The sequence below is a fragment of the Belonocnema kinseyi genome, chromosome 8 (assembly GCF_010883055.1).
Source record: "Belonocnema kinseyi isolate 2016_QV_RU_SX_M_011 chromosome 8, B_treatae_v1, whole genome shotgun sequence".
In the NCBI taxonomy this organism is placed as follows: Eukaryota; Metazoa; Arthropoda; class Insecta; order Hymenoptera; family Cynipidae; genus Belonocnema; species Belonocnema kinseyi.
The window spans coordinates 67,944,556-67,958,079 of record NC_046664.1 but is presented as its reverse complement, the minus strand read 5'-3'; the positions used below and the strand labels follow the sequence as shown (position 1 = coordinate 67,958,079).

Below are 13,524 nucleotides of genomic sequence, written 5' to 3'. Positions count from 1 at the left end.
CTCATTTATTCACTCAAAAAATTTGGTGCAGTTTGTTCCAATAGAAAAAAAATTATCCTTAAAAAATGGGGTGGCCCTATAAATATGGGACACACTGTAGAACTTTAAAATAAAATATATAAGAGTTGAATTTTCAACAGAATAATAGAATTTTTAAATAAAATATATGAATTCTGAACCAATAATTTAATAGTAAACTTTTGAACCAATTCAGTTAGCATTCAAGAGATTTTTTTTTAAATAGGAAATGATAAATATATAAATATAATGATTTCGTAGTTAAAATTGACCAATAATGGTAAAATTACCTTATTATTTACGTCGTAACCACTAACACTATAAGTGTACATTAAGTAAGAACCTCCTTGACTAGCACTTGGACTGCATTCCTAATATGAGAAGAAAAAAAACATAGTTTAATGTTTAAATTTCAGATATTCTGAAAATATACCGAGACGTTTAAAAAATAATTGGCCTCACGAATTATTACAATTAATAAAAGAAATTACCGTAATATCAGGATCGTGCTCAGAACCCCAATTATGACCAAATTCGTGAGCTGTCACTAAATCTGCTTCTCGAGTTATCACTCGTTGTCCATAATGATTTCTACTCGAGCTCAAACCGGAATTTAAGTACAAAGTATAGCCGTTTTTAAAATATTCTGAAATAAAAGTAATTTTATAACATTTTTGTAATTAAAAATATAATTATATTATTGGACGGTACAATATTTTTTTTAAAAATACTAACCGGGAGTGCAAATGCCACCCACAGAATTTCTGCGAGGTGAGCCAACATACGCCAAGCCCAAAATTCCTCCTTCGAATTTCAAATCTGTGAATAAATGGGCCAGACAGAAATCCTTGTGACTGTATTCTCGACTAAATACCTTAAAAATCAGTATAATTAATCAAGAGCTCTTCCGGCAACAATGATTTCACAAACATTTTAAAAGATTTTTTTTTGTATTTGAACAATTCTATTTTAAAATTGGAAGAAAAGTCTCAATCACGGTGTCAGAATGATTTGGTATAAAAATATAGGAACTCATATTTCACAGTATAATATAATTTTTGTGTATTTTTTCAAAACTATTAGGTTTTTTGCGAATTTTCAAAAATGGACGGAATTTTTTTAAAATGAATTATTTTCCGAACCCTACTTGAAATTTGTTCTTTCTTATCATAAATATTTGATAAGATGTACTACATGTTCCGTGAGTTTTATTCTTGCTAAATCACTGCTTCACATAGAAAAAATGATTTTGAAAAAATCGACTTTTGCCTGATCAATTTTTCATGTCCTCTTACCATTCTGAATTTTTCTATTAGATAGCTGCGTTTTCAACCCAAAAAGATAGATTTTGAACAAAAAATTGAATAATTAAATTTTCAGTCAAAAAAATTAATTTTCAAACAAGGAAAAAAGGAATTTTCAACAAAACAGTTAAATTTTTTAACCAAAGTGACGAATCTTCGGTATAAAAATAATTATTCTCAAGGAAAAGTGTAATAGTTGATATTTTCACAGAAAAATGTTTTAATAAAAAAAAAAGTAAAGGTGGTTTAAACCTAAAAATACGAATTATCAATAGACTAGTTGAATACTCAATCAAAACTGACTAATTTTCAAACCAAAAAGAGAAACTTTCAACAAAAAGCTGAATTTTCAGCAAAGAAAGATCTTTTAGTCAATAAAGAAAAAATATATTTGAAAATGTTGAATATTCAAGCGAAAAAAAAACAAATATCTTGAAATTATTAACCTTCTGCCCTTATAATTAAATTTTCAAATCAGAAAAGACGAGCTTTTAACTAAATAAATTAATATATAACCTAAAAAAATTAATTTGCAAGCAAACATGGAATAGATCAGTTTTCAGTTTAAAAAATAAATCTACAACTAAAAAACATGAATTTTTAATTAAAATTATGCATATTCACGTGAGTTTTTAATTCACATGTGAGTTTTTAACTAAACAAAAATTTCAAACAAAAATAGTAAGTTAATTTTTGAGTCAGAAAAATAAACTTTCAAAACAAAAAAAAAGGAGCATTTACGAAAAAAATTAATTTTTTTACCAAAATTGAACAAGTAATTTTCAGTTGGAAAATGAATTTTCAACCAAATAAATTTTCAGCGAAATAGTTGAAATTTCAGGTAAACAGCCAAATTTTTCACAAAAAATGGAATTTTTAAATTTTCAGTTACAGAAATGAAATTTTAACTAACACGAGCAACCTTCAACATAAAAAAATGAATTTCAATAAAATATTAAAATTTTCAAGCCAAACGATTAATTTACTACCAAAAAAGTCAATTTTTTCAACAAAATACATGAGTTTTCAACTACAAGAAGGTTGAATTTTCAATTAAAAACAGATTTCATAAAGAGCCAAGAAATTAAAAAAATTTCACAAAGATTTCAAAGATTTAAGAATGATTTTAAAGATTTCGCAAAGAGTTAAAAAATGTCAGAAAGATGTAACAAATATTTCTAAATGATTTTAAAGATTTCGGAAAATTTTAGAAAGTTCAGAATATTTTAGAGTTTGCATTATTAAAAAATGACGAAAGATTTCAGGAAGATTTCACAAATTTCAATATAACTTCTGAATGATTTATAGATTTCAGAAAAGTTGAGAATGATTTGAAAGATTTTGCAAAAAATTAAAAGATTTCAAAAAGATTTCTGAACGATTTCAACGATTTCAGAACATTTCATAACATTTCACAAAGATTTCGCAGGGTTAAAAAATGTCAAAAGATCACAGAAAGATGTCAACAAAATTTCTGAATGATTTCAACGATTTCAGAAGATTTAAAAAAGATTTTAAAGATTTCAGAAAGATGTTAAAATTTTCACAGAGTACAAAAATTTCAAAAGATTTCAGGAAGATTTATACAACATTTTTGAATGATTTCAAATATTTCCGGAAATTACGCAAACATTTTAAAGATTTCATGAAGAGCCAAAGTTTAAAAATTTCAAAATATTTCAACAACACTTCTGAATTATTTCAAAGATTGAAAGAAATTTCAGAAGAATTCACAAAGGTTTAAAAAATTTCAGAAAATGTCAAAAGTATTTAAAAGATTTCGCAGAATTTCAAATTAAAAAAAATGTTTTAACCAGATTTATGAATTGTTCCAAAGATTTCACAAAATTTAACAAAGATTTCAGACAAAAAATGTGAAAAAATTTCAGTTTCAAAATTTTAAAATATATCCTGCGATTTTACAAAGATTTCATAGAGAGCCAAAAAGTTTCTAAAGATTTCAGAAAGATTTTGCAAAGAGTTTAAAATTTTCAAAAGATTTCAAATAAATTTCTGAATTATTTCAACGAATTCAGACAATTTCAAAAGATTTCACAAAAATTAAAAAATATATCATAAATATTTTAAAGATGACGCAGAAAAAAAAATTTCAAAAGATTACAGGAAGATTTTAACAACATTTCTGAATGGTTTAAGCGATTTCAGAAGATTTAACAAAGATTTCAGAAAATTTTATAAGATTTTTATTTTCACAAAGCTTTCAGATTTCATAGAGAAATTTTTTTTTTTAATTTGAAAGATATCATAAAACTTCAGAAAATTTCAGAATGATTCTAAAGATTTCAGGAAGATTTTAAAAAGATTTCTGCATGATTTCAAAGATTTCAAAAATTTCAGGAAGATTTTAAAAGATTTCTGAATGATTTCCGAAAATTTTAGAATATTACTCAAAAAATTTTAAAATACTAAAAAATCTAAAAAGAATTCCAGAAACATTTCAACAAAATTTCTGAATGATTTCAGAAAGTTTTAGAATATTACACAAAGATTTGAAAAATGTCAAAGAATCTCAAAAGAATTTCATGAAAATTTCAACAAAATTTCAGAATGATTTCAGAAAATTGTTAGTCAACAAATCTCAAAAGGATTTCAGGAACATTTCAAAAAGATTTTTGAATGATTTCAAAGATTTCCGGAGATTACGCAAATATTTTAAAGATTTTATGAAGAGTCAAAAAATTAAAAAAGATTTCACAAAGATTGCAAGAAGTTTTGAAAGATTTCGCAAAGTTGAAAAATTTAAAAAGATTTCAACAACACTTCTGAATTATTTCCAATATTTAAAGAAATTTCAGAAGAATTCACAAAGGTTTCAAAACATTTCAAAACATTTAAAAAGATTTTATAAATATTTTAAAGTATACGCAAAATTCAAGAATTTTAAAAGATTACAGAAAGGTTTCAATAAAAATTCGGAATGATTGTACCAATTTCAGAAGATTTAACAAAGGCTTTAAAGATTTCAGAAAATTTTACAAGATTTTTATTTTCACAACGATTTCAGAAGATTTAACAAAGATTTGAAAGATTTCAGAAAATAGAATAAGATTTTTATTGTCACAAAGTTTTCAAAGATTTCGTAGAGATAAACCTTTTTTTAATTTGAAAGATATCATAAAACTTTAGAAAATTTCAAAATGATTCTAAAGATTTCGCAGTTAAAAAATTTCAAAAGATTACAGATAGATTTCAGGAAGATTTTAATAATATTTCTGAATGATTTTATATAATTCAAATGTTCGACCTCCCGAAAAAGAAGTAACTGTGACACTTTCTCTAAATTATATATTTTTAAATACATATATTTAATTGTCAATTATTTACCTCTAGAAGTGTGCGAACATCCCATTTTTCCCTGACCATATTATAATGAGTTTCTCCGCCTCGAACTCTAGTTGGTTCACTATGAACAACAATTTTCTTTATTACGAAACCCATTCCTTTAAATCCATCCTGTTCTTGACGCTCTTGCCAAAGAGTGTCATTATATATTTTGTGCACTCTGTCGATTAAGCTTATCTGAAAGCAAAGAAAAAAAATTTCATTGAAAGAAATATGTTTCTATTGTCCTAAAAATTAATAAAAAATACGAACTAAGTAATTGATTGTTGTTTTTGTACTGCTAGCACCCATTTCCTGATAAAATCTATAATCAGCGACCAATAATAGTGGACAGCGAGTTTTCGTTGGCGTGTATTCGTAAGTTTCTGTTTGTCTTTTTCTTCTCGTTTGGTTGTCTTTTATTTCCTCCAGTTCTACATCGACTTCGAAATCCTCTTCAGAATTATCTGTAAGAATATTTTCATTATATTATTTTGTTCATAATAAAAAAAAAAAGATAAAAATTTAAGAAATGAAATTCAGAATAAATAAAAATCTAAATTTCTCTTTAAAATCCAACACTGAAATTTAATTTTAAAAAAAAACTTATGTTTGACATAAGCATAATTAAGTAACTTTATTTTTAATTAATAGTCAAAAGGGTATTTTTACTATAAATAAAAAATAACCATTTTTTTAAACATTTTCATTGGATTATTTACATTTGAATAATAGTTTTGAAAATCAAAACTTATCATAAACCGTTTATTTTTGGTAGTTGCATTAAAAAATTGAGCTTCTTTTTATACCTTCATCCTGTAATATGAAAACTTGCACTTCTAAAGTTGAAACTTTAGAGGTTTTCCATATTTTTCCAGATGAATAAATCTTAGAACTAGAAAAGGCAAATATGGGATTTACAGGCTATTTAAATTAGCTCAAATCATCATGTCAATTTTACGTTGGATCCAGGATACTTTTAATATTACGATTTTATGAAGTTTTTAAGACTTTCGCTACTCGTAAATAGCGAAAGAAAAACTTTCTTGGTTCAAAGTTAATTTTTTTGGTTGATAATTCATCAGTTTTGTTGAAAAATCTTCTTCTTTGTTAGTATAAATTAATTTCCTTAACCGAAAATGTACCTATCCTGTTTGGTTTATCATGTATTTTTTTGTAAAAAATTCCGGTGTTGGGTTAAACGTGCAACTATTGGGTTAAAACTTAATTTTTTTGGTTCAATATTTAACCATTTTGTTTAAAATTCGTTTTGTTGTTGTTGCGAAAACGAATGTTTTGAACTGAAAATTTAACTATTCCATGTTTGGTTAAAAATTGATATTTTTCACTTGAAAAGTCAGCTATTTAATTGAAAATTTCTGTATTTTTGTTAAAAATTTATATTTTGTAATAGAATATTAAATTTCTTGGTGTTTAATTTCCTTTTTTAGTAGAAAATTAATTTTTTTCGTTGAAATCTCAATTGTTGGGTTGAAAATTCTTTTTACAAAATTCCGAATTTGGTTGAAAATTCATGTATTTTGTTAAAATGATTTTTTTCGATAGAAAACTAGTCTTTTTGGTTAAAATTTATTTCTTTGATTGAAAATTAATTTTTTTAACTGGAAATTTCATTATTCTATTTTTTATCACAAATTGGTCTTTTTTGATAGAACTTTAATCTTCTTGGTTAAAAAACTCACCCGCATGAATCAAAATTTAATTATTTTGTTTGGAAATTCATTTACTTTGTTGAAAATTTGTCTTTTTTGTAAAAACTTGATATTTTGGGTTGAAAATGTAGCTTTTGTGTTGCAAATTATTATTTTTTTGTTGAAGATTTATTATTTACGTTAAAAATTAATGAACATTAATTTAATCTTCTCGGTTAGAAAATTCACCTGTATATATGAAAATTTAACTATTTTGTTTAAAATTCCTCTAGATTATTAAAAATTTATCTTCTTCTGGTAAGAAATTCATCTTTTAGGGTTAAAAATTTATTTTTTTGATTTAAAATTAGTGGTTTAAATTGAAAAATAATTCATTTTAACTGAAAATTTAATGATTTTGGTCTGAAATTGATCTTCTTTGATATAAATTTAATCTGTTTGGTTTTAAATTAATTTGTTAAATTGAAAGTTGAACTATTTTGTTCAAAATGGACATTTTTTCGATTAAAAATTAGTGTTTTAAATTGAAAATTAACTTTTTAAACTGAAATTGGTATTTTTGAAAATTGGTATTTTTTGGTAGAAAATTGATCTTTTGGTTGAAAATTTAAGTATTTAGTTAAAATTTCAACTATTTGGTTGAAAATTAATTTCTTTGCTTTAAAATTGAACTATTTTGTTGAAATATATATGATTAAAAAATTCTGTATTCAAAACTGGATTGAAAATTAATGTATTTTGTTTAAAATTAAGCTTTTTTGACAAAAAATTAATCTTTTTGGGGTGAAAATTCATTTATTCGATTAAAACATAATTTTAAAAATGAAAATCCAACTATTCTATTTTTTGTCACAAATTTATCTTTTTTGATAGCCATTTAATCTTCTTGGTTAAAAAACTTATATCTATGATGGAAAATTCATCTACTTTGTTGAAAATTTGTCTCTTTTTTTTTTAAAGCATCAGCTTGTGGGTTGATAATTAATTTTTTTGGTTGAAGATTTATTATTTTCGTTAAAAAATAATTTCATTACTTAAAAATTTAAGTAATTAGTTTTCTTCTTGAAAATTGAAATATTTTTTGGTGTAAATATAAACTATTACACTTTTTGTTGAGAATTCATTTATTTTATCGAAGATTCATCACTTTGGTTCTTGGATCAAAATTTGATTATTCAATTTTTTGTGAAAAATAAATATTTTGAATTAGGAATTTCACCATTTGGTTGAAAATTTACCTTTTTAGTTGAAAATTCAATTGTGTTGGTGAAAATTCAACTATTTTGTTAAGAATTCCCTTTCTTTTGGTTGGAAATGAATTATTTTATTTGAAAATATAATTCTACCATTTTTATTCAAAATCGATCTTCTTTAGAAAGTTTTGGTTTTCAAAAATAATCATTTCAATTTAAATAATAATTTTAATCAATAATAAAGTTACTTTTGCTCATGTCACTGCCCTTTTTATTAAAAAAAATAAACCAACCTGACTCTTCTTTAACGTAACCACAAGTTTTAGGAGCACTATGTGTGTGACCTTCTCCATTTTCGAAATGTTCCCAACTCAACTTGACATCCGAGGCTTTATAAATGATCATTGATTTGTTATCCGTATTTGGAAGATGCCTCCAAGATGGCTGGAAATTGTAAAAACAATTTAAATATTAATAGTAAAATTCAGGTGAAATAATTTTAAGAAAATTTTCAAGCAAAAGACTTACTTCAATATGAAATGTTTCATCTGGAATTGTCACGGTGCCAGTTAGGACACCATCGTCAATATGAATATGTGCATGAGAATCAACTTCTCCGAAAACGCGACCATGGTAAAAGTTATCATGATCTGAAAAATTTACTTTGAATTATAAAAAAAAAGAAAAAAATTCTTAGGATGAAAATAAAATGTCAGGCCACAGAAAATTAATAAAATTGTATCATTATTCAATTAAAAGTAATTTATCAATAAATTATTATATAATAATCTGGAATTTATAAAATTGTTTTCAAACACAAAGTATTTGAAGATTAAAATGATTTTATTTTCAAGATATTAATTTAAGAATACTTCAATTTTTAAAACAAGTTGAAAAATAAACATTTTTGAAAGTTTCCAATTAGTGCATGTAATTTTCAACGTTTTTAAAATAACTTAACTTTAAAGGTTCACAATATTTACAATTAAATAATTTTAGATATAAATATTAAAAATGGTTTGGTTGAAATTCAAAAAGTACAAAATTGTCTTGCTTTTTAAATTCTCCAAAATCGTAGAATATATAATTAAAAAACTTGATAGTTTCGGAATTTTCAGTTTCTAGGATTAAAAAATTCTAAATTAAACAAATCAAAATAAATACAAAAGAATTAAAATAATTTGTAAAATTCAGGCCTTAAAAATCAGAAGACTTCAAAACTAGACATTAAAAATTGTGGAATTGCAAAACCTGGAATCCTAGCGACCTTGTTTTATATTTTTTAATTTTAATTTCTAATTTTAAATGTAATATTCTAAAACAATCCGCTTTTTAGTTAAAGATTTTAAAAGGACAATTATTTAGAAAAGAAAAATATTTGATTGGAAGATTTCAAATAATGGATAATAATTCTAAATAAAGTGTTAAAAATTAACTGATTTGAAACTAAAACGAAAACAATTGTCTTGTTTAAAATCGAAATATAAATATGTTAAATTGATACCTCAGAAATTGAATAATTTCTTTGATTTTAAATATTCTTAATTTGCAAACGATTGAAATTTGTTTAAAATAATTGAAATTTTTTAAGGTTTGAGTATCAAAAAGTTTTAATATCGCGATTCTAGGTAATTAATAATTTTTCCAATTTTAAATGAATTTCGGATTCGCTAAATTTGAAACTTTCGCTAGCAGAAAATTTTTCATTTTTAATATTTCCCATATAAAATTACTTTATTTTGTACTTTTTTAAAGAATAATTCAATTTCAAAGGTTTAACATTGAACATTTTTCTATTTCGATCAGTGAAAATAACGGCGAATGTATTTTTCATCTTAGAAAAATTCATCTAATCAATTTTAATGTTAAACAATAATTTTTGTATGAAATACAAATTAAAAATTCTTGAATTTCAGAAGCTTTGACATTGAAACTTATGCGCAGTTTTAAATTTCAAATCTTCAAACTTTAATCGCTTCGAATTCAAAATTATTTAAATTCAAAAGTTTTCAATTTTTTAACGCTTTTAATCTGAAATAACACAATTTCAATTTCTTTGAATTTTAAATAATCTAGTTTTCAAAATTAGAATCCGAAAATATTCAATTTTGAACGCTTTGAGATTGTCCTATTTTCGAAATTTTATTCTGAAATAATTCAATTTCGAGGTTCTTCAATACGAAATAAAATTGTTCAATTTTAAATGTCTTAAATTAAAAATCATCAAATCCCCATTCTTTTCTAAGGAAATGGTCAAATTTTGCAAATTTTAGCCTAAAATTTTTCAATTTTTAAAGATCCTCATTTAAAACTGAAAAATTTGAAATTATTAAATCCTTCGTGCTTTTATTTACAAATAATACAATTATATTTACTTTTCATTCCATTGGAAATCTAGTCCTTTTTCAAAATTGTACCTCCTAAATTTTGTTTATTTCGAACTTTTCAATTTCAAATCGTTCAATGTATTTTTAAAACATTTTTTTTTAATTTCAAGTGCTTTCAATACTAAATTATGAACATCTAAATATCTGTCAAAATTAAATGAATTTTTTCTATAATCTTCAGAAAATCCTGTAAATTTTAGAACATTTTTTCACAATTTGGATGAATAAATAACAATTGAACAACAAAATAATAAAAACATTTTCTTAAGATTCATAGGAAAATTAAAAATAATTTTTAATTTTGAAAAATTATTTTAAGAGAATATTTAAAAAGTTTTTCAAAGATTTAAACAAAATTTTCAAAAAAGATTATAGGAGATTTTAAGAAAACTTTCTGAAATTTGCATGATAATTTTTAATCTTTTTAAAACTCCGAAATATCTCTTAAAATTACTCAATTTTTTTCTACAAATGTTCGTTTGCAATTTCTACATCAAAATTTAAAAATGTCACTACAAATTAAAGTTATAATTTGAAAATTATTAAATTTTGAACTGGTTTAAAATCGTTTTTGTTCACTTTTTATTTCTTAAAGTGCAGATAAATTACAAAAATTTATTTATTTATTAAATACAAATGTTTTTTACGCCAAATTTTTAACACCAAAGGCTTTTATTTTGTAGTTGTTCAAGTCTTTAAGAAAGCATTCAAAAATTATTTAAATTAAAAATCTAAGCTTAGAAATAAAAATTTTAAATGGAAAATTTTTAAAGTAAAAAAATTAGACTTACAGATAGTAAGCTAAATAATAGCATAATTGAAAAACATGACAATTCCACTAATTCCTTAAAAACTGTTAAAATCGAACATGGGCAGATTTTTCTTCCACAAATTTGTAAAATTTCTGGTAAAAAAAATTCACTGTCATTTCTGGGTCTCAAAAAATACCTGGTCCAGCGGCCACCCTGAATTATACTAGTATTCGAGTTTTTAACAAAGCAGATAAATATTCAACTTAATAGTTGAGTTTTTAAACAATAATAGAAAAATTAAATTTTCATTTCCAAAATTAAGTCTTTTAATTAAACATTAAATAAAATTAATTCTTTTTTTTCAACAAAAAAGTTAATTATTTATCAAACATACATTTCTAACCGAATACATTAATTTTTAAACAATAAGAATAATTTTCTGCTGAAAAATATGAATTTTCAATAAATGACATACATTTTTAACCAAATAGTTGAATGTTTATACTAAAAAATCAATTTTTAACCCAAAATGGAATGGTTAATTTTTTTCAATGAAAAAATAACAAATCTTCTGCAAAAAAATTGAATTTTCAACCAAAATAGTCAAATCTTCTAGAAAAATGGGGAAAAAAGGCGAATTTTTTATTCAAAACAGTTGAACTTTTCAGCTGGAAAATATGAAATTTCAATACAAACGTTCATTTTCGACCCAATACTTCAATTGTCAGTTAAAAAAAAATTTTTATTTCAAAAAAGGGAACTTTAAACAAAATTTTTCAATGTTTAAACTTTTTGAATAATAGTTGTATTTTCAACTTAAAAATATGAGTATTCATCAAAATAGTTGAATCCTCAACCAAAACAGATTAATTTTCAACCAAACAGTTTCAATTTTAAGCAAAAAATTTATCTTCTACCAGAAGAGACGAATTTTTGACAAACTGCATACATTTTTAACTAAATAGTTGAATTTAAAACCCCAAAGAATAATTTTTTTACAGAAAAAAAAAGAATTTTCAACCAACTGTTGAATTTTTAGTTTATTTTTTAGTATAACAAAGATTAGTTTTCAAACAAAAATGGGATAGTTAAATGTTCATTGATAAACAATAATTTTCAATATAGAAAAGCGAAACATTTGAAAAACAGTCGAGTTTTGAACCAAAAAATATAATTTTTCAACAACAAAAATTGAATTTTCGACCAAATTGTCAAATTTTCAAGGCAAATAGGCGAAATTTTTACCAAACCTTGGCATTTTCAACATCAATTACATTGAATTTTTGTTAAGAATTCATCCTTTTGTTGAAAGTTCATCTTTTGGGGTGAACATTGACCTTCTTCAGTTTAAAATTCAACTACTTAGTCCAAGGATCATCTATGTTTTTTAAATGTCGTGTTTTTTCAGTTGAAAATTCATCTTTTTTCTTGAAAATCAATCATCTTTGTTTAAAATTTAACTATTAAATTTTTTGTGAGAAATAAATATTTTTATTTAAGAATTCCACTATTTGGTTAAAAACTTACCTTTTTAGTTTAAAATTCAATTGTTTTTTTGAAATTCATGTATTTTGATGAAAATTCGTCTTTTTCGGGAGAAAATTAATCTTTTTGGATGAAAACTTAACTACTTAATTAAAATGTTATCAATTTCCTTCCTAAATTTAAATTTTGGTAAAAAATTTATCTTTTTAGTTTAATATTCAATTACTTCCTTGAAAATTCGTGTTTTTAAGTAGAAAATTAATCTTTTTGGATGAAAACATCACAATTTAATCAAAAATGTGTCAATTTTTTTCCTAAATTATACTTTTGGATAAAAATGTATCTTTTTTAGTTTAAAATTATTTCTTTGAAAATTCATCTTTTGTGTTTAAAATGTGTCTGCGTATTTTCTGGTAGAAAACTGAAATTATCCTTAAAAAATGTAACTATTTAATTAAAAGTTTATTACATTTTTTGAGAATTCATCTTTTTTCTTTAAGAATTAGGTTCGTTCGTTGAAATATCATCCATTTTGTAGAAAATTTTTCTTTTTCGGTAGAAAATCAATCTTTTTGAATGCAAATTTTACTATTTAAATAAAAGTTTGCCAATTTAATTGAAAATTCAACTTTTGGTTAAAAATTCGTCTTTTCCGGTAGAAAACTAAACTTTTTGTTTGAAAATTTAACTATTTAATTAAAACTTGAATAACTTTGTTGAAAATTTATATTTTTTACTTTAAAAATCAAGCAGTTCGTTTAAAAAATCATCTATTTGGCTAAAAATTCGTCGTTTTTGGTTGAAAATCTAAATTTTTAATTAAAATTAGATACATTTTTTTTGAAAATTTAATTATTTGGTTCAAAGCGTATCTTCTTCAGTTTTAAACACTTCTTCGTTGGAAATTATTTTTTTTTTGGTCGGAAAATCACCTATATTAGTACATTTTTCGTTGAGAATGCATCTTTTGTTTGAAAAATTCATGTTTTCAGTTTCAATATAGATACTTTTTAGTTAAATATTCAATTGCGTCGCCGAAGATTCACCTATTTTCTAAAAAAAATTGTCTTTTATATTCGAATATTAAAATACTTTCGACTATTTGGATAGAAATTTTCCTTTTTAAGTTTAAAATTCAATTATTTTGTTGACAATTCCTCAATTTTTTCTTTTCTAAATTCAAGTTTTGTTTAAAGATTAATTTTTTTCAGCTTAAAATTCAATTATTCTTTTGAAGAATCATATATTTTGTTGAAAATGCGTCTTTCCCGGTAGAAAACTAAACTTGTTTGAAAATTTAACTATTTATTTAAAAGTTTATAAACTTTGTCAACAATTTATCTTTTTACTTTAAAAATGAAGTTGCTAGT

At 23.3% G+C, this 13,524-nt stretch overlaps 1 protein-coding gene across 1 annotated transcript in view; it reads right to left on the bottom strand.

The window, feature by feature from the left end:
- Positions 1 to 13,524, bottom strand: part of LOC117178528 (ADAM 17-like protease) — a 24,747-nt gene that overhangs the window by 8,402 nt on the left and 2,821 nt on the right. Inside the window, exons 2-8 of the mRNA XM_033369955.1 lie at positions 8,059 to 8,180; positions 7,824 to 7,974; positions 4,938 to 5,131; positions 4,668 to 4,862; positions 754 to 892; positions 510 to 664; positions 309 to 389 (exon numbers count right to left, since the gene is read on the bottom strand). Coding sequence (XP_033225846.1) covers positions 309 to 389; positions 510 to 664; positions 754 to 892; positions 4,668 to 4,862; positions 4,938 to 5,131; positions 7,824 to 7,974; positions 8,059 to 8,180 — 1,037 coding nt within the window. The remainder of the gene's footprint in view (positions 1 to 308; positions 390 to 509; positions 665 to 753; positions 893 to 4,667; positions 4,863 to 4,937; positions 5,132 to 7,823; positions 7,975 to 8,058; positions 8,181 to 13,524) is intronic.